The sequence below is a fragment of the Hermetia illucens genome, chromosome 4, assembly GCF_905115235.1.
Source record: "Hermetia illucens chromosome 4, iHerIll2.2.curated.20191125, whole genome shotgun sequence".
NCBI lineage: Eukaryota > Metazoa > Arthropoda > Insecta > Diptera > Stratiomyidae > Hermetia > Hermetia illucens.
In genome coordinates, this window is record NC_051852.1 from 277,300 (window position 1) to 298,595 (window position 21,296).

A 21,296-nucleotide genomic window follows, 5' to 3' on the forward strand; every position below is an offset into this window, starting at 1 on the left:
TATCATCAAATTTTAAGAAAAAGATGTCCTGCTCAATAAATCGTTCTAGATCTTAGAGCTTCCTACATAAAATTAAAACCTCAAAATTATTACTAATCAAATTTGAGTTATTCATTGATCCTTCGGAGGATCATGAGTTGCTTACTTAGGTGCTTGAATTAACGCGTGGCGGTGTAACGCCGGATTTGGAAAAAATGTTAGGGATGGTCAAAATTACCATCTGGATTGTCTTTGGCAAATCGCGGAGGCAAAGCTATCTCAGAGTCCCTAAAGCGAAATGGCTAACAGATAACCTTCGCTAATTTTCTGTTTCTGGAGTCTCTTGTGATTTACCACAGCTCCCACATCTACATTCAATACCAAAATTACATCCTCATCAACAGCGTAACAACCGGTATCTGGTCTAGGCGTGAAAGTATCTACTGCAGATGAAATGGGTTTTTTTTTTTAACACGGGGATTTTTAACGCGAAATTTGAACACAAATTGAATTGTGATTCACTGGTTTGCTCGAACCGCCACCATATTTTGGTCCGCTCGAAGTTTCATTGTATTATGCTTTATTCGCAAAATCTGAACTGTGAACTATAGCATTTGGTCAATTTTATATTACACTTGGAAAATTTGTTTAAAAGATCATAAGTAGAAATATAATAATCCCTAAAACCTGTATGGTTTTATGAATTTATTTCGGAATTTTGGAATCGATGAGGTATACATTTTTAATTGTTATGTAAAGCGTATCATCATCAACGGCGCAACAACCGGTATCCGGTCTAGGCCTGCCTTAATAAGGAACTCCAGACATCCCGGGTTTGTGCCGAGGTCCACCAATTCGATATTCCTAAAAGCTGTCTGGCGTCCTGACCTACGCCATCGCTCCATCTCAGGCAGGGTCTGCCTCGTCTTCTTTTTCTACCATAGATATTGCCCTTATAGACTTTCCGGGCTGGATCATCCTCATCCATACGGATTAGGTGTCCCGCACTGTGCCACCTATTGAGCCGGATTTTATTCACAACCAGACGGTCATATTAGCGCTCATAGATTTTGTCGTTATATAATCTACGGAATCGTCCATTCTCATGTAGGGGGCCAAAAATTCTTCGGAGGATTCTTCTCTCGAACGCGGCCAAGGGTTTGCAATTTTTCTTGCAAAGAACCCAAGTCTCCAAGGAATACATAATGGCTAGCAAGATCATTGTCTTGTATAGTAAGAGCTTTGACCCTATGGTGAAATGGTTCGAGCCGAACAGTTTTTGCAAGCTGAAGTGGGTTCAGTTGGCCGTCAACAACCGTGCGCGGATTTCATCTTCGTGGCTGTTATCGGTTGTTATTTTCGACCCTAGATAGGAGAAACTATCAACCGTCTCAAAGTGATAGTCTCCTATATTTATTTTTCTGGTTTGACCAATGCGATTAGATGTTGTTATATAGGTTTTATGGAGGGCTGTACTTTGGATGGCTTCAGTGTTAACTCTCACCTGATTGTCAGAGGGGGTTCTAGGTGGTGTTGTTATTCTAGCCCGAAGGACCATTCCAACGAGATAGTGATTCGAGTCTATATTGGCTCCCCTATATGTTCTAACATTCACTAATGCTGAGAGATGACGGCGTTCGATCAATACGTGGTCAATTTGATTGAAAGTGATCCCGTCTGGAGAGCCTTACATATGTTTGTGGGCCGCTTTCCGCGCAAACCAGGTACCTCCAACAACCACTGCGTGTGAGGCTGCCAATTGAATAATCCGCAGTCCGTTACAGTTGGCATCGCCTGAATACGGGCTCCGGCTTCGACGCTTCGAGGTTGTAACCTTTTAGAAGGTATCCTTCCCCGACTCTCCTCTGTAGGGGGGTGAACGTTAATGAGGCTTATATTTCTAAATTTTACTCGCAAGCGCATAGTGCATAGCCGCTCGCTTATGCTTTCAAAGCTGATAACAGCAGGTTTCATTGTTTGGCTGACTAAGGAACCTACTCCGAGTACATGATTTACCGGATGGCCACTATAACATATTGCACAAAGCATTTCCTACAACGCTGTTACATCAGCCCTATATTGGGATAGGGAATCGGCTAGCTCCTTGGCAGCTCCTTCTCTGTACAGGAAGCGCATAGTTGTAGCTTTTTCAAAGAAATTATTTTATAAGATCGCAACTACAGACCATTTTTAATATTTTCAAAAAAAAACTTTCAAAATCCAATTACATTGAAACCATATCAATTACTTCCCAATATGAATTCTCACTCTACTACATATAACATACATCACTCTAATTTGTTGAAACGTCTGTATGTACAAGTACGAGTGCACAGCAAAAGCATTAAATTTCAACGTGATTCGATCTGTTGAGCATTGTCACCCCTTTCAATGTGAACGGGGGAAGCAACTCATCGATAATATAGTAGCAAATATTTGCACAAAAGGACACGCATCATTCTCATGCTTCATCTTCAGGTTCTGTAAGGAAAAATGGAGCTTCGTTGTACGCTAAGCTATGAAATTTCTGAAAAAAATATTTGCCGCCTTACGGCTTTAACTACTACACACCTATTATTGCTATTGTTTGTTTGTTTTTCTTAACATTTTTTACACGTTCGCTCAATTTATAACATCTCCCTGGTGATATTTTTTCCACTTTCACCATGATGGCGTGAGAGTGAGAAACAAGAGTCGGTGGCATTTTTTCAGTCTGAAACATCGTTCACGTTTATTCTTGACATCATCCCCACTTGTTTCGTACTTCGACAACGGGATAACAAATACGGAGGAGTCATTTTGGTTCCTATGAAATTTTCGAGGAAATAAGAATTTTCCCAGAGATGACTACAACGAAACCGAGTAGGCGAAAGACCCTGAAAATAAATAACGAAAGAAAGTCGTTGTTGGTGGGGCGCTTGACGGGGCTTGGTGGGGTTAGCTTTGGTGGTAAGGTCTTGACGCTACCGTTTAAAGTAAATTTCATAGGAATTTTCGATTATTTCCAGACGAATATTTTTTATTTCGAGGAAGAATGGAAAAGGGCGTTTATGTCTCACAAAAGACTCCTTTTGTAGGCATTGAGACTTTGGCGAGAGAAATTCGAAAATTTATATGCAGATTTCTTTCGATTTGTTAGTGTCAAATTGGTAAAAGCAGTTCCAATGGTACGTTGATGATAAGTGCGATAAGGAACGTTGTAATATAATGCTGCAGTGATTCTTTGTTATTGCACCACTCGAACTTCGATTGGACCTTGTTATTGGCTGATAAGTTACGAACCAATTTTGAAAGCAGCTGCGAAATTTTTCATTTGGGGCACAGTCGGTGGGAGCTGAGATGTGAACTAAAAGGTTTATGTGTTTCTTCCGTGTAGGGAATAACAGAAGAAGGTAGTTCTGGAATGGAAAGTGAGAGCTTTATTCAATTAGATAAACGTCATTTTAAGGGATATATACTCTGATTTACAGAAAAGGAAATAGAGCCATAGCGCACCTGTAACAGAAGAATGTTTATTGCTTCTCTAGAGTAAAGTATAATAAGATTGCGACTGGAAAGCTAATAAACGTGTCAGCCGAATTTTTCTTCCGATTTTACAAACGGTAACTTTATTTTGATGGGAATTGTTTTGTCTTTAGTTAAATTGGAAAATTATATTAGGTTTTGAATATATATAGAAGTAATAAATAAGATGGTGGTCCTAACTTTGAAATTGCTGAGCATCTAAAACCTGTCAAAGCACTTTGATATGCATTATATATTTGTGAGGGACGATTTGTTTTTTAGAGAACTTATGTATGTATGTCTGACTGCTGGAGCACCTAGGTGAAATGTAGATCATTAAAGACCCATCTAGGGAGGTAATCCCGAGAAATTTAAATTCCTCCGTATCGCTACAAAAGTAAAGTGGCTTTCGTTTTGTAGCATGGCAAGCGACTGAATCATTTTCCTATCTTACTGGAAAGATGAACTTCGTATTACCGGTTAGACAAAACAGAGTTTAATAGTGCACAGATCACAGTTTAGAATTGGAATTACTTACATACATATATTGTAGATATGACTTTCTTTGTTAATGCCGTCACAGAACATATGCAACACAGAATAATGAAATGTAAAAATACCGGATAATTGGGAGGTACTGATGTGATCAATGCAGGAGTAATTCAGACTGCTCCTTATCTCTCAAATTTTGAGATGTTCTTATTTGTATTTAACACGTTTACTGCTTATCAATTGCAAAATTGCCAAATAATAATGTCAGAGTAAAGTAAAACTTAATAGGCCTTATTAGAGTCGAACCTGTAAATGGTTTAAATGAACTTATTTAATTCATTTAGCAGAAAAAGTCTGCGTTCACTCACTAAATTTTTTTTAAATTGCACACAACTAATTGGTTTTTCAATTAAATTAATTTAAATTTATTAAAGTCTATTATTTAATAGCTCGTAGGATAACTTCTGCGTTTAATAACCTCTTTGAGCCTTCTTTGCGTGGACTTAACTAATGTTGCAATATCCTGTGCATTTATTTTAACCTACTCTTCCTTTAAAACGTTTTTCAACATCTCTTTACTAGAAATCGTGTGCTGATGATTATTTCTTTCAAATGATACTATAGACGTATAGAACTGTTCCGCTCGAAACGTCTCACCATAGGGTCAAAGCTCTTACTGTACAAGACTATGATCTTGCCAGTCCTCATGTATTCCTCGGAAACTTGGGTTCTTAGCAAGAAAATTTGCGAACTCTTGGCCGCGTTCGTGGTTCTGCTGAAACAAAAAGGTAGCCACAGGCTCTAACATTCTATCACTTTTTTTCAAATTTGCTTTTAGAATATTTAGGTCCCCATATTTATCCATTGTATCTTGTATAAATTCAAGTTTTCCGACCCTACCCATGCGCCTTCAAACGGTCACATCTCTACCACCATGTTTCACGGTGGGTGTTAACAGTACGACTGGATATACGCGACATGACACTATGTTCAGCACAACTGCCGCGACGCGACATGTCTATATTGCACTAGCGCGGCAGCCAACTACAAGCAATTGTATATTCTGACATGACAAACAGGTGGATACAAACTAAACCAAAACCATCGTAGCAGTAAATTGAGTCCATTGTATGGAGTTGTTGCCTGCAACACCTATAAAAGTATTTGGACAGACAATGCAGTTTGTAGCGTCGCGTCGCGTTGATGGGGTCGTATCTATAGTTTTGTTTTTCAAAGGCGGTACAGGCTTGCGATTCGCCATGTCTATATTTCACTATCACGGTGTCCAACTGCAAACGATAGGTGAATACAAATCAAAACTGAAAAGTGGTATCTGTCAACTAAATCCACTATATGGAAATGACACGCAGCGCTGCAAATCGTCTCCATCTGCACATACAGATGCAGGCAAGGAGGGCAATATTCAGGATGGCCGGTAGTATGAGTGAGGCGGGGAGCTGCCTAAATCGAAGGAAAATTGATATTCTTTCTAGGCGGTATCCCGAATTACTGATACCAAGGGATAACATGACAACGAGGTTTCACTTCGATAAGAAGTTTGAAACACGTTGGAGTAACAAGGCAAACTGAGAGAGCGTGGCTGCGACATACGGCTTTAACCAGCAACTGATTACTTGGTACACTGACGGATCCCTCACAGCAGAGGAAGCGGGTGCCGGTGTCATTGGTCCAAGGAAAATGTACTTTGAGCCAATGGGCAGGTACACTAGCATATTCCAGGCGGAAATATACGACATAGACAAATGTGCCTACTTTAATCTGCAAAGGAACTACAGGGGGCAGAACATAGCTATTCTCACCGACAGCCAAGCAGCGATCAAGGCGCTTCAACCAGGTGAAATCTAAACTCGTGTGAAAATGCCTTGAGAGACTAAATACACTTGGCTCTTCCAACAAGGTCTGGATACTTTGGGTTCCAGGCCATGCTGAGTTGGAAGGCAACGAGGCAACGGACGTTCTAGCCAAGAAGGGAGCAGGGACGCCTTTACACGAGCCAGAACACTTCTGTGGAATCGGAAATGGTTTCATGGCTATGAATCTAAGAAATGAAGAGGAATGGTTGAGGGAATTATACTGGGCGGGCTTACCAGAAACGGAGCAGTCCAGGGTGCTTATTGGGGGATACGAACCCATACGCATAAAGGATTGCTCAAACCTCACCAAAAAGAACCTCCGAATCATAGTGGGAATTCTCCCTGGTCATTGTCGATAGATCAGACCTAGGGATATCTTCGAAAACGGTATGACGAAACCTCTATACACGTCCTGGGACAGTGTCCGGCACTTGTGCAAAGTAGGTCGAGGCATCTGGGAGAACACTTAATACCTGATGCAAAGCTGAAAGATCAGGAAGTAGGGAACATACTAAGGTTCCTGACGGTTATAGGCCTGCTTGAGATACTATGATCAATAGGTACACTATAACCAGTAAAAGAGGCACAATAGTTCTTTAAAGACGCGGTGCGATTTTCCGTTAACAGCATAATAATAATAACGTTGCAAAATATTCTCTGTTCGGCAACTTGGTCGTCTCGCGTCGCTTAGCTGAATGAATAGCATCGGGTCACGTCGCGTAGCATAGAAGGGGTTGTACGTGTTATTTTTCATAGGCGGTACAGGCTCTTGTCCAAACAAGTTTTCTACCCTTGATTCCAAATACACAGAATTAACTTTCTTCGCAGGAAATAACTCTTTTCTAAAGTTCTAGGTTTATTTACATGCTCTCTTGCAAAGCTAAATCTTTTTAGTCTATCTACTCTAGATATGAATGGCTTCTCTCTAGCAATCCGGCTGTGATATTTGCTTTTCTTCAAATTTTTTTTTTCGTACGGTGTCAGGACATATTGTTTTTTTAAATTTGTCGGCAATATCTTCAGGTATTTTGGAGGCTGTTACTCTTGGATTTACTTTTACCTGGCTGATGATATCACGTTTTTCTTTATTCGCTAATATTGGTGGGCGACTTATTAAAATAAATGAGAAAGCAGGAATCAATTTCTGCAAAAATTGAGTAAATTATGCACAATTTAAGAAAAATTTAGTGGGTGAACGCGGGCTTTTTCTGCTAAGTGTATGTATCTATTTCACTATTGTATCTATTTCACTGCTTTGGTATGCTGTTTGGAGGATCCATGTAACAGGGGATTCATTTGGTGCCGACTGGAAGTATTATTGGAGTGTATTTAGATGACGCATAATAGCCCTTTGAAAGTAGGTTTTTTCGAAATTGGTCTTGCGCAAGTGCTATATGCTGGCTTTGGTTGATACCCAAAATTGCGGTGAAATTATGCCACTGGTGGCGGTTATCCAATAACAGTAAAAACTTAAGATCGCATCGACTAGTACGAATGTTAACCCTGCATCTAGCACAGGCTAGTAATCAACTTTCTTAATTCTAGCTTTGCACGTTTGGTGGAGTTTAGGGGAATCCACCTTTTACTCTCTCTCCCTTTCTGCATATAAATGCAAGTAATCGATAGTTCTCTGCATTTAATCAAGTAAACAAAAGAAAGCAATTTTTCGAGATCCCAAAAATTAAAAATAGTAACTTCCTGAGGAATTGGTTCGGCTTTCACTCGAACGTACTTAGTACTATTGCAAAGTGGTTGCACAAGATTTAAACAAGAATGAAAATGTACATATCTACCAAACAGTACCTGCTGCTCCTGTCCTAGTAGGATAATATTCACCATGGATATGCAATTGACTACATATATTCAAATGTACGTTGATAGGAATATTACAAAAAACACGAATACGGTTGTTCTCGATATAATAGCAAAACTTAATGTGCGAAGTGATTCCGATACTTTCGTTTGCATCCGTTCAAGCCAGGATCAATTTTCACTCTTTTGCATACTGATTTTCTATAGTGAATTTCTGCATTCACATTCCCAAAGTCTTCTGTATTGTGTATCAGGCAGAAATGCGGAAGAAAGCGCGGAGAAGCAGAAAAGGGAGATAGTAAACCAACGCAAACAATGAAATCGTGCAGGAAAGAAAGGAATTTGATATTTCCCGTTGAGGATTACTCGGAACGGGAAGTACCGACATCAAATCTGTTTTGAAAGAATACGAATTCTTCCTGCTTTATCCCCCTCTTTGTTGTTCATAATCATTATACTTCGTACAACGTAACAAGAAATAGAAATGCATAGGAGTAACAACAGCTATGTGGAAATAGGATATCGAATAGTCAACAGTGAAGGAGATAAGAGAACTGAAAATAGAGCAGAGATTTGTTTTGAATATCACAGACCTCACCTGTAATTTGCTTCTTCCTGTAGTTATAACATCGTTGTATTTATTATATCCTGTTGCAGGATAGAAATGGAAAGGGAGGGAAGGGGGTAGTTGAAGATAAAGTCGGTCTTTCGTTTTCAGAAGCTTCATAGAAGTTTCCGCCTGGCGGAAGGAGCAGATATTGGGTATTGACACGTTTTTATTACTTTGTTCAAATATGATCTGGTACTGGTTTTTCGTCTACTGAATTCTTTTGAACTTTCGATTTAATATTTATCAATTTCTTTGCACTGCTTGACTTTCAAATGTGCAATTTAAATTGCAATATTCAGTGGAAAAATATACAACTTTTCGGGAGTTTTCGTGGCTGAAGGATGTATTATAGTTCGTTGGAGATAAGAAAAAGAAGCAGAATGCTGCTATGTAAAAGCGCTTTTATATATCTGTATAATTTTAGACGAATGATACATATAAAAAAGGAAAATTAAATGATTTAGAAGAGAGTCTTGGCCTTTAACTAGAAGTAAGCTGAAAATGACATAACATGCAACTTAGATATACATATTTGCAGAAGAGATTTTGGAATATGAAAATGAACAAAAAATTGCAAAGGATAAGAGTTGATAACTGAGCTAGACATAGGAGGAGTACCTATGATATGAAAGGGTGCGAAATATCCATCCAACTAAGAGAATAGATGAGGGAAATGTAAATGCTATTGAATAAGTGGCTTCGTGTTCATATCAGCGACGTAATTGGTCAAATCGATGGACAATAAGGACATCCTCCAAGTCAATGGAAAATTACACAAGTTCACTCAAGATGGCTACAGAATAACACACTAACGGAAATCTTGAAAGAAAACCATTTGATTTCATCCGGATTAAACTTACGACCAGGATAGGCAGCGAACTTGGTACAGACTGAAAACAAACCGATCCCATTACCGAACGAGTAACAGCTTAGCAATTTTTGCTTTTGGTCGCACCGACCTCGATGTCGCTCAATGCGCAAGCAACATCAAATCCAGCTTCAGTTTTCAACTTGGAATCTATCAACTAAAAATCGAAGTTGGCCTTTCAAATAAAACGACGTCATTTTTCAGAGCAGTGTCTAGAACGGCCTATATCTGCTATTATCTTAAGTTAATGTTTTCACTTTCTAATTGTAATTATTCAACTCCTTTGGACATCGTCTTCAAGATATACAAGATGATAATTACAATTATTACATACAATACTTAAAGGACTCATTTTATGAATTTAATTGAATTGCTACTACAATATCTTCCAGAAAAACTGCCCTTATCGTGCTGGAAGCAATATTATTTTGAACTGTTACTACAGCGACTGAAGTGTTTCAAGAAGCCATTATCATCGTTACGTTTCTTTTACTCGATATCGATTCCTGTTCCTGAATATTTTACTTTTATAGTACCATTATTACAATATGCGTGTTTTGTGGGTAAGGTTGGCATAGCTAAATTGAAATAGGAAGTGAATTGTAGCTGTTTGTGGAATTCCATCAAATTGGTATAAACTTGAAGTTTTTCCGAAGTGAAAATCCCAATTAATTTGCGAAGAGAATTGAATGATGAATCCATTAATTTTTATAATAAAGACTCCAACAAAAACCCCATCTAGTTCCGTAATGTTAATATTATAAAACCAAATCTCAATTGATTTCTGGAGAATATTTTAGCATAATATTATAACAACCTTTTTTTCACTGGAAGTTAAAAATATGCATCTGTAAACTACTCAGAACCTTGACAAACGATCTGAACTGTAATGGCTTTTATCCGTAATATTGACGGGCTGGAGACTAATTACGGAATGCTCTTTTTGCAGAAAATCATTTTAAAGACGTCACAAGTTATTTAAGCGTATGTACTATATGTATGAATTGTTTAGTTTAAAATTTGCATACTAATAAGCATCAAAGAAATTCTGTGATTTCACGCTGATGAAAAACCCCCGATAATGTGAGAGGAAAAACAGGTGATTTTTGTGAATCTTAAACGAGTTAGTTCCTTAACAAAAAATTTAATTCAAAATCAGTTTACTTAGTATACCCGCTCTGAACAAAATCTTTTACTTTTTATTTCCCGTATACACTGGCGAATTACACGCTTAGTTCTTACTGTGTTTTACCATCTATCCTAACACTCTTAGTCGTTTGATTAGAAACAGTCAACAACACTTGGCATCTCATTAAGGATTGAAACCTGCACGGCTTTCGATAAAGTGTTGCTTGAAACTGTAATATAATTTAGCGATTTTATTAGACTTAGCGATACTGTTAAAAAAACATCAATCAGCAAGAACTGGTCGTTAGACAATGAACTGATGCTTGGATTAAGAATTCATCTTCTGGCAGACTGGTCTGGCTGTTACTTTCTCTATTAGAAGCTAAGCTTCTATTTTATTTTATATTTTGCTTGTTCTTGTTGTGTTTTTTTTTATTGTCTGTTGCAATGACTTGCAAAATTGCGACTTATTGCACGATCACTTCGAACCATCCTGAGAAGTATTCTGTGAAGACTTGAAAGATAAAATTCCTATGTGTGGGTTATGATGAGTAATAATATATTGAAGGTTTCTAGAGGTTCACTTGTAAGTCGCTTTAAACTAATAAGAAAATACGTTTGAAGTCGTGGTTTAGTATATAAGGCTTACTGAAATGGTAATCCATTCAGTATAGTTATCTAAACTCACTAGCTATGAAAGCATTTGTGGTTTTAGGGGCATTGTCTACTTTGGTAGCTTTTTCACAAGCTGGTAAGGATGCGAATCCGTTTGGTAGTTGAACAATATTATGGAATCAATGCTACTTAAAATGTTTTTCGATAGGTGGTGGAGGATTTGCTAGTTCGAAGGCTAGCGCATCAGCTAGTGCAAGTGCCGGTTCGTTTGGAGGTGGATTTGGCGGTGGACCAGGTGGATTTGGCGGAAAAGGTGGATATGGAGGCGGCGGTTTAGGCGGCCACGGTGGTGGTGGACTCGGCGGTGGTGGACTCGGCGGTGGTGGATTTGGAGGTGGTGGACTTGGCGGTGGTGGCGGACTTGGTGGTGGATTTGGTGGCGGAGGTGGTGGCGGCGGTGGATTTGGCAAAGGAGGTGGAGGTGGTCTTGGCGGTGGCCTTGGCGGTGGTCTTGGAGGTGGTGGTCTTGGAGGCGGCGGTCTTGGAGGCGGTGGTCATGGGGGTGGTGGTCTTGGAGGTGGACATTACGGTGGAGGCGAACTTGGTGGTGGATTTGGTAAAGGAGGCGGAGGTGGCCTTGGCGGTGGCCTTGGTGGTGGTCTTGGTGGTGGCCTTGGTGGTGGCCTTGGCGGTGGCCTTGGAGGCGGTGGTCTTGGAGGAGGACATTTGGGCGGAGGCGGTGGTGGTGGTGGCGGAGGATTTGGAGGAGGTGGCATTGGTGGTGGTGGTCATCATGGAGGTGGCGGCAAAGGAGGTTTTGGTGGCGGTGGCGGTGGAGCATCAGCTCATGCTTCTGCTTCCGCTTCAGCAAACGCTGGCGCTGGAAAATATGGCAAATAGTCAAAATTCATAGAAATTTAACTGTTATCTAATATGGAATGATGTAAGAATAAACGTGATTTTTAACTATGACATTTTGTTTATTGGTTTCGTTATGCATTTATATTCGCCAAAGTAACTTTTGAGCTATAATATTCAAGGAATTCGTTTCGAAGAATACAATATCAACCGCAAATGAAAAGGAAGTGTCGCATTATACCTTGCGGCCAAATTATAATTCCTTTTAATTGGAAATAAAGAGAGAATTATGATTAAGAGAAATCACCATTGAGTTTTAGCTACTATAGGTTTCATCACATAAGGCAAATGAATAAATGATCATAAAATCAGTTAAATGGTTGACCTATACCTTCCATCTTATAGCGGGGAAGGATATTTATTCAAAAGTAAAAGTATCCACTGGAAGAACATCACCTTCGAACTCGTCGAAGACGTTGATGATCTAATTTGAATGTGCCGTGAACTGTGTTATTTAAGAGTGTTGCTACTTTGTTATGTAAATTTTAATCAAAAGGCTTTGGTCCTCTTTGTTAGGTTTATACACAACCCCTGGTGGTTGATATCCACAGGGGACAGTAAAACGCATATATGTATTCTCATAAGACGCCAACATTTTACCACCATCACTGACTATAAAATCATTCCCTATGGAACAATCGCATCTTAATATCGGCCATTAATTGCTGCCTTCCGAATCAAGCCACCGATCCAATATCATGAAGGCAACCGTATTCGCGACATCGTCCAAATTACTGTGAATCTGAAAAGTTAAGTTCGAAGTGTGTTGGGCATATCAAAACCCCTTGGTATCTCTGTCGGAATTCATCAAGGCAGCGTTTTCTCACCACTCTTCCTTGTTCTTGTGATGGAGACTGTCACACGAACATCCAACGTCCAGCGCCCTATATACTGTTTTATGCAGATGATATTTTCCTGGTGTCTCATAGCGAAAAAAATTAATTGATCGCCTCATGCAACACGGTCTCAAATTGAATCTAAATAAAACAAACGACCGATCCCCATCAATCAGGAACTATTACTATCAGTCAGTGTGGCATAACACGCCATGATCTCATTCAAAATAAGGATATCCTCGATCGATATAGGGGCGGCACCGATCGTGGAAAAATTGCTAGAGAGGCGTTTTCTATGGTCTTGTCATGTAATTCGCGGTAGGAAAAATTCACTAACCATGGTCGATGGTAAATGACCGAAAAGCTGGCCGAAACAACGGCAGTTTGATACGCTAGATGGCGATTTGAGATCCTCGCGACTGCATCCTGATCAGCCCTTTGACAGAGCAAAATAGCGCAATCGATCAAGACAAGCTGATTCGCATTTGAATGGGACAAAGGCTAAAGAAGACAAATAGCGTATGTTGCTTATACGACGAGCAGCATAGAGGAGGCAAGGAGTTCGCTGGTTCGAGAATATTGATAAAATCTAGGTTTAGAGATTATCATTTTGAGAAATATTCTTTTATTGTTTATTTTTCCTTCGTTATATTTCGAATTATAACTTTGTCCTAACTAAATTACATCCCGCTGCTATCATAAAGAAAATCCATGTTCACGCCCACTTTTTGGGAAATCTGTACTCTCCCTGTCACCACTTTTCAAGTGACTGCTGAAGTTAAATGTGTCATTTGGATTATGAAAGCCTTACCTTAGACGGAGCATGTCCTGCTATATTTGTTGATATTTAACATTATGGCTGTTCTTTGATAAACCCGAAAGTAGACTAATTAATTAAACACGTCCGTTAACCATTGTTTCACTACATGGCTTCATGGTTGTCAAGTAAACGATTATATACCACAATCAAGTGTTTAATAATGGGAGACTGTTTGGATATTCATATCAAATTTAGAAATAAGCAATTCCACTATTTGAACTTGTAAATCAAATATTCATCGTGAAAAGGGAAAATTGAATCCATTCTTGAAAGCCATGTTATTTATATTTATATATATGCAAGTACGTTGGTGTATTATTAGGGGCTTAGGGAACACCATTCTAATGGTTCTGGTAGTGTATCCGTTCGATTTGATTTTTTCGTTTTTCATCTCATGGCACTGCGCCAACCTGTACGTGCTAAAGACGCAATTTCCATAAGGTGAAATCATAATTTTTAACTAGCAAAAAATCGGTTTTTTTGCTATCTTCAATTTAAGCGTGCAACACCAAGATTGATAGTAAGTGACGAAGCACTAAAGAAATCAAGTTTCCAAAGTTTTTTCTTATCACATCTTTTCTTGAGAATTTCTTTGGCTAGGAAACTTACACTAACATTAGGTCGTGATTTATGAGCGTGAAGCTTACAACGTTCACCACAAAATAATTTATAATATATTTATTAGCGTTTTTCCTATATTTTCATTTGTGTTAAATTTTGCCGAATTCTGATTCAATAAATAACAAAGTAGAATAATTAAATCCAAAAATTCCTGTAATGATTAACGTCGGAGTTTTTTTGCGCACTTAGCATCGCGAAAGTTTATCCGATCTAATGCATATAATGAGGTTTTGGATAACTGCCACATATGCAGCAGGAAATGCATTATGTTCTCGAAACAGTTTCGCATTTCGAAAAATTCTCTATTTTACAACCGAATACGAAAAAAATGATTTCCAAGAAATTAAGATGACTAAGCAGATCTGATGAAAACAACGAAGTAAAAGTAAAATTTGAATGAATTATAAAATTTCCATGATTTACCAAATATCATTTGAAATATCATAAATAGATACATCTGTATTCCTCCCTTCGTTTTGAATTTGAAAGTTTATTCGGAGTTCTTTTTTGTTTCGTCGAGAATATCTTTTGAAGTCAATTCAAAAGTATTTTTCCATCTAACTTAATTCATCCTACAAGTTATTCCGTTCCAAATAAATTTACTACACGAAGGGAAGACTTGGTCGTACAGTTGAGAATGGAAAAAGGAGATTCGTACATGGAAAAAATCTGGAAATGTGAAATGCAATAGAGATTTCATCAAGTCTCGTCGAGATTCGTTTGGTCTCGGAGTAGGAGTGGTAACCCTTAACATATTAGAACTTACGTCCCCGAGTCCGAGAGGAAATCCGTGGCTTTTTATCCTCAATAAGAATCTACTAAGGCCTAACATTCGATCATGGGTAACTGGAGTGAAAATTTCCTTTCGTGTTCAGCTTATTTTCCCCACTGACGGCTATCACATTTTCGCCTTTTTTTCTTTTTCAGATTTTTTGCCCTTTTTAAATCAATAAACTCCTGAGAGTATTTCTTACAGAAGAAGAAACCGTGCAAGGACTTAATCTTGGCAACAGTATTAAGAGTAGTCCTGAATCAGGGACGATACAACGTTGGCGGGGCATGCAGTGGAAAGGATTCAGGATTGTCCGTAAGGGTGTTCTAGGTGGTATCATACTAAAAGTTATATAGCATGAAATCCACAATCTTTCACGGTTTCAAACCCAGAAACTTCATGGAACGGGTGTTGGGACTGAATGCGGTGAGACATTTTCCTCAGAGCAATGCTATATCCGTTATAACTGAATACTGAAAGTTACATGGAAAATTCTATTTAGAATCAACTGAGGCGTAACTTAATTTCAATTCTTTTTTGTTATCGGCTTGAAATGAAGGGAAGCAGAAGGGAGTCCGGTTGTTGGCGTTTATATTTGAAAAGCGACACATTCACAAACTGCTTGTCTACACATTTTTATCTCATGTTAACGAACTAGTCAAATAGCGAAGTAAGGAAGATATAACTTACTGATACCCTTTAGTGAAACTTAAAACAAATAACTGTTGCTTTTCAGTAGATACTCAACGACGACTAGGCGGTGATTTTGTGTCACAATGTCAATCACCCTCCAGCCCTCCGTTGTCATGAGGCAAGATGATCCCTTCCACGGCAGAATTTAGGTGACGCATTCGGAATTTAGACATAGTCCGTATTCGCCTCTGGACGCTTTCCAGATCGGTTTTCGTGCACGCCAATATTCCGAATGCCAGTGAAGGAATAGCGAACGCATCTAGTGCGCTTATTTTATTCTTCTCCGAAGGACTTCACATGTCGCAGGAATTCGGACAGCATGGCATCTTTCAGACCACCAACTTGAGCATGGGTTCCTTGCAGAATTTCCCAGTATTTGTAGAAGTCTGTCGTGATCATAGCTTGGATGTGAAGATCTCCAAAGCTATGTGCGTCGTGCCTTTGCGGATGGTGTGGATTCGACACTTTTTTAATCTAAATTCCATCCGAATATCACGGCTAAACATGTCTCCTATCCGCAAGTGACTCCTCAAGTGATCATAAGTACTAGCGTTCTACTTGTCATCTAAGAACATAAGGACATCTTATGGCCGGATTACTCACTGGTTGGAGCGCTAGGCGGTCGTAGCGGAAGGTTGTAGTTCAAGTCTTACTGAAGAATTTGTATCGTGACTGGATATCAGTTAGCAGTCGATTCAGCTGTGAATGAGTACCTGAGGCAAATCATGGCGAGGGTAATGCTGACCATATTGCCTCTTACAGTGGACTGTAGCGTATTGTATTGAATGAAATTCTCTAAGACCCTTCAAGAGCCTGATCCAATTGATAATCCAACGGTTTTTATTATTATAAGTACATCAAATGTGTCAGTTTGCACCTAACATGGAAGCCATATTTGACTGCAAAATCATGCTCTCTAGCGTCATTCAGTAGTCACGAAAGGAGGGGGTTCAGTGCCATACAAATCCAAAGTAGACTCAATATATGCAGGTGAGCCCTGAGGCAACAATAGCAACTAAAGAGATTTCTTTTACTTCTGCCTGTCCTACAACTACCGAGTCAATAATGCGTTGTTGATCTCGAGGTACGCATTGATCCTTCCACTAAGAATGGACGTTATGAATTTGTAGAGGGTCGGTAAACAGGTAATCGATCTTGTGTCTACGGGGTCCTACAAAGTGTCTTTTTTGGGGATAAGCCAGATAATCCAAGCAGTGGGGCAGGGTGGAAATTCCTCGGGTCGACTAACGACCTGATTTAAACTATATACCAATCGACAGTGTATACTGGTGAACTTTATTATTATTATTAGTGCAATGATAATAAAAATAAAGTCCACCAGTATACACTGTCGATTGGTCGGTCTTATGACGAAAGCTTCAATTAATTTATAAAGAAACGACTCTAGTGTTCAATGGTAATTTATTACAAAATAATTCCTATAATTGAAACATTACTTTTGAATTCTTCTTTAGTAACCACGGCGATTACTGTTTAAATTGGCTTTGTTATGCCGATTGCTTTTTCCAGATACGTACTGACCCACTTGAGGCTCGTTATTCCCATAATTTGTGGAGGGTCTGCTATCTGCATAAGATCCTTTATTAGATGGCGCTCTCCCCTTTGGAGATGGAGTTTGCATCGTATTTTTTTCTTCGGGATTCCCATTCTCACTTTTGTCCTCTAACTTTTCTTGACCTTTCATTTCCCCGTAATCGTCGTAATCTTCATTGCCTTGACCGTCTTTACTTTCATTGGACGTGTCCTCATCTTCCTCTGATGAGTCATCTTCGGATTGATCAGCAACCTCTTCATGGGGAGGCTTACTGTCTTTCGTATTTTTATTATTATTCTCATTCATTTCCTCTATTGGGACCTGGCTTAAACTTGGGTTGACACTTGCTTTTTGATCTGCACTTTCCGGATTATTTGGCACTGATCTACATGGTTGTGTGGAGCTACATTTCGAATTGTTATTGAATTGATCGTCTGGTTGTTGTCCACTTTGTTGTGGGTGATTGGACTCTGGTTTGCTTTTTGTCTTGTCATTTCTTTTGTTATCGGACATTTCAAATTCTCTGTGCGAATGTCGTTCAAGACACCTTCGCTGAGCCCTTCTACTGTGCTTGTGGCAACGATGTTTATTTTTCCGATGCTTTGACGGACGTCTCCGATGTTGTTTAGGTTTATCATCTTCTGACTGAATTGGTTGTTGATTATGCGGTTCATCTCCAGGTTTAGGTAAGCCATTCTTATCTGGGCATTGTGAACCACACTCTGCTGGACTCGGAAGTGAAGACTTCTCGGTGGGTTCTTGTGGAACAAGATCGTCAACACTTTCGTTTGGTTCTGTTGGATCATTTTTGTCGTGATTATTTGTTTGATCATCAGAATAATTTGGCTGATGCCCTTGCGGTTTAAGGGGAGCATTGTCGCGGTTAACGCCCAGATTGCTATTAACATGTGGATGCTTTTGATGATTTGAATTCGAAGTACATTGAAATCCACAATCAGGTAGTCCATTACCAGGTCTTTTGTCTTTTTGACGGTGTTGTTGATGTGGTCTCTCTTGATGGTTTAGAGGCAGAGGCTGGTGATCTGCATAAGGTTGATTATTCTGTTTGGGTTTGCTTCCTGCTTCTTCAGGATAATCTTGGTACTGGGGTTCTGGAAAATTTTGAACAGGCTGGTGGTCTCCATAACCTTGATCATTCTGTTTTTGTTTGTTTTCCGCTTCATCTGCAGAATTATCTTGGTATTGGGGTTCTGGCAAAGTTTCAAGATCATAGTCTGGGCTGACATTAGAGTTTGGTTTAGAATGTTGGGCTGAGGAAGACTCCGGCTTCGACTGACATTTTAAACCGCATCCGGGTGGACTATTTTCCGGTTTTTTATTCCCCATGTAATTTTCTTGTGGTTTATTATATTGTGAGCCTGAATGTAGCTTTGGGTGACCTTGTGGAATATGTGGTTCAGTTTCTGATTGATCTCGGCCTGGAATATCAGGAAAATTTTGAGATTGCGGTGAGCCATTCGAATTCGAGTTGCATTCAGGGCCACAGCTTCCCGAAATAGATGGTTGATTTGAATTTGGATATCGCAATTGTGGATGGCTGCGAACTCTATTAGGAATACTCAGCTGTGGATACCTTTGAGTCAATGGTTTCTGTGTTTGCTGAGAATTTGGAATATTGTGAATCGGTTGATTATGTGTCTGATGTTTAGATGAGTCGTTTTCTCCTGGTTCATCAGAATCTTCGGACTTCTGTTGATCAAACGGATGCTGAGGTATTCTTGAATTATCTGTCTGAGAAGTATGAGGTGTGTAGCGATCATTTTGCTTTGGTTCTTCGGGGGGATCGGGTTGTCTTTGATTGGGGCTAAATTGTTGATGATAAGGTTCCTGAGGCTTCTGACTGTTCTGTCGTGGGTTATTCGGGTTAAATGATCCAGACGATTTCTCCTCTGGTTCCTCAAAATCGCCGTAAGCAGTTTGAGGTGGTAGTGGCTTTTGATTATATGGTCTTTGCAGACTGGGCCTCTTGCTTTGTGGGCGATTTCTGTTATACGATTCCTGGCCTTTTGGAGTTTGTTCGTCTTGTTCGTCGGGGTAATCGGGATCATTTGGTTGTGGATGTAAGCTGAGATTGGAAGGTCTCTGAGGGCGCGGTCCAAAATGTTGTGGTTCCGAAATATGAGGTTTATTGGGAGATTTCGGCTCCTGGGTTTCAGGTCCATAAGGTGTTTCCTCTTCGTGTTGACTGGGATAATTCGGGTTATTATTTGAGCCAGGCTTTTGATCATAAGGTTTCCGGGAACTTGGACGATTTCTCGGTGGTTTTGGGTCATAAATTTCAGGCTCATTTTCTTCGTAATCATCTGGATAATCGAAATGGCTTGGGCCTGGCTGCTTTTGATGATCGTTGGGCTTTTGAGGTTCCGGTGAAAGATTTTGCGGTATCAGTTCTTCCCCTTGTGGTCCACCGTGAATATTAGGTTTGTGTGGTTCATGATGTTGATCAGGATGGTTAGAATTTTCTTGTGATTGCGGCCTTTTTTTACCTGTCTGTTGGTGTTTTGGTTGGTAATTTTGTGGTCTGTTTTGATTGCCCAGTCTAGACTTATGGGCACCATTTGGTTCAGTGTTTTCGATTTCAGTTTGATAATCTGGTGTATGCCATTCCGTTGGTTGTGAATGCGGTTTATAATTAGGCTGACTTTGGCCGTCCTTTTGTGGATGTTCATGGTTTGGTTGTCTCTGCGGACCATAACCCTTTGGTTGATTGCCTTGTGGATTTCTGTGATTATTAGGTCCGAAATTATTGGGTCCATCCATCCGATCTTCATCTAGAGGTAACTCTTCTTCGGGATTTTCTTGATGAGGGATTTCAACAGGTGTACATTCTGATCCTTGGGCGCATTTTTGTTGACTTTGATACGGTTTTTTCGTGTTAAGTTGATTCGGTCGAGGTGTGGCCCCAGATGGCGGCTCAGATTGTTCACTCCCATAATCAGGAAAATCTGAATCTGCAGGATACTGTGGTTGTCTTCCACTATTTGGTTTATTGAGTGCAGGATTCTTTGGATTTTGTAACTCTGGTCGCTTGGAGTAATGATCGTTCAAATTTCCATTTAGTGGCTTATGATTTGGATTTTCTGTGGTAGGTATGTTAGCTACTTGGGGATAATGCGAAGGTTGTTGGGGAGCTGGACCTCCATGTGGCAGGAACGGTATAGGAAAACCAAACGGATGTCCAAAATGACCACCAAATAAAACCGGCGAATTGCCACCTGGCAGTGGCCCAGCTGCATGTACTTTGACTGGCGGATTTTTGAATTGGAACCCATCTCTTATTTTGTCGAGAAGCTTTCCAAGATTGTCATCAAAGCCAAATCCTGTTCCTTGAGGTTCTTCATGGTAGTCATCGTAATCTTCAGGCTTGTGAATAGGATTTCCATTAATCAATTGAGCCAATGTGATCCCCGGGCCCAAACTCACTACAGAAATATTAGAGGAGCAAATATATATTTGTTGCTGAGGTTAAATAAGAATACCTGTTCCAGTGCCGGTCGAAGGATGATATCCGTTACTCCCTCCAACGCCATAACCTGTAAATAATTATTAGATGCTTTTTTTATTGTTTTCAATAATTGGGAAGTTTTTATATAGACCTTCAGAAAAGCAGATGAATGAGACTGCTAAAATGTAAAGATGTATAAACATTTCTCAAACGAAAATAAAGAGTACTAACTCATCTTAAAAGTGTACACATCTTTATATACTTGACTCTGATCTTGTACTTTGAGTCTATGATGACATGTAGCGCGTTATCTCCCCGTAAGCAATCTTATACGAATCGAGACACTCATCTATTGTTTGAAAGTTCTATGTACCCATGAAAGTATTCCAGGTAAATTTTGTAGTTCTGATAATTGAGCTGTTCAGAAGCTATAATAGTATCTCAATACTTGCATAAACTATAAACACTTGAACGTAGTGTTTGGGAGAATTTACCATCTTTTTTGTGTGTTCACACTTATTAGTTTGATGTACGAAGTTATGGGTATTGCCGATTTTAGAAATCTATTCGGGTTACAAGCAAATTTAGTTTTTTTTTCTCAATCGGGGATGCTCCCCATGGAGACCAAGAGCAAATATAACACAGAGTTCGATTAGATGCTCTGTTGTTCTTAAACTTCATTAAAAACTACAACAAGTTTGTTGGGTATTACCAATGAATATCGTCTATGATT

The 21,296-nt window shown here is 39.4% G+C and overlaps 2 protein-coding genes across 2 annotated transcripts; one reads left to right on the top strand and one right to left on the bottom strand.

Moving 5' to 3' along the window:
- Nucleotides 1–10,857: 10,857 nt before the first annotated feature.
- Nucleotides 10,858–11,854, top strand: LOC119654952 (acanthoscurrin-2-like). Its single transcript, XM_038060608.1, has 2 exons — nucleotides 10,858–11,018; nucleotides 11,091–11,854. Exons 1-2 carry the CDS (start codon nucleotides 10,961–10,963, stop codon nucleotides 11,780–11,782), a joined length of 750 nt encoding a protein of 249 aa, XP_037916536.1. The 5' UTR covers nucleotides 10,858–10,960; the 3' UTR covers nucleotides 11,783–11,854.
- Nucleotides 11,855–16,947: 5,093 nt separating this feature from the next.
- On the bottom strand, nucleotides 16,948–20,804 carry LOC119655512 (RNA polymerase II degradation factor 1-like). The gene is made up of 3 exons (XM_038061419.1): nucleotides 20,715–20,804; nucleotides 20,598–20,651; nucleotides 16,948–20,540 (listed from the first exon to the last, which is right to left on the bottom strand). Exons 1-3 carry the CDS (start codon nucleotides 20,764–20,766, stop codon nucleotides 17,014–17,016), a joined length of 3,633 nt encoding a protein of 1,210 aa, XP_037917347.1. The 5' UTR covers nucleotides 20,767–20,804; the 3' UTR covers nucleotides 16,948–17,013.
- Nucleotides 20,805–21,296: the final 492 nt, after the last annotated feature.

What these genes read in the sequence shown, in the direction of transcription:
- LOC119655512 (XM_038061419.1), bottom strand. Translation starts at nt 20,766, where the DNA reads ATGTTTATACATCTTTACATTTTAGCAGTCTCATTCATCTGCTTTTCT. An exon ending in ATTCATCTGCTTTTCTGAAG is followed by an intron (nt 20,652 to 20,714) that starts GTCTATATAAAA and finishes AATTATTTACAG; the next exon opens with GTTATGGCGTTGGAGGGAGT. An exon ending in TTCGACCGGCACTGGAACAG is followed by an intron (nt 20,541 to 20,597) that starts GTATTCTTATTT and finishes ATATTTCTGTAG; the next exon opens with TGAGTTTGGGCCCGGGGATC.
- LOC119654952 (XM_038060608.1), top strand. Translation starts at nt 10,961, where the DNA reads ATGAAAGCATTTGTGGTTTTAGGGGCATTGTCTACTTTGGTAGCTTTT. An exon ending in GGTAGCTTTTTCACAAGCTG is followed by an intron (nt 11,019 to 11,090) that starts GTAAGGATGCGA and finishes GTTTTTCGATAG; the next exon opens with GTGGTGGAGGATTTGCTAGT.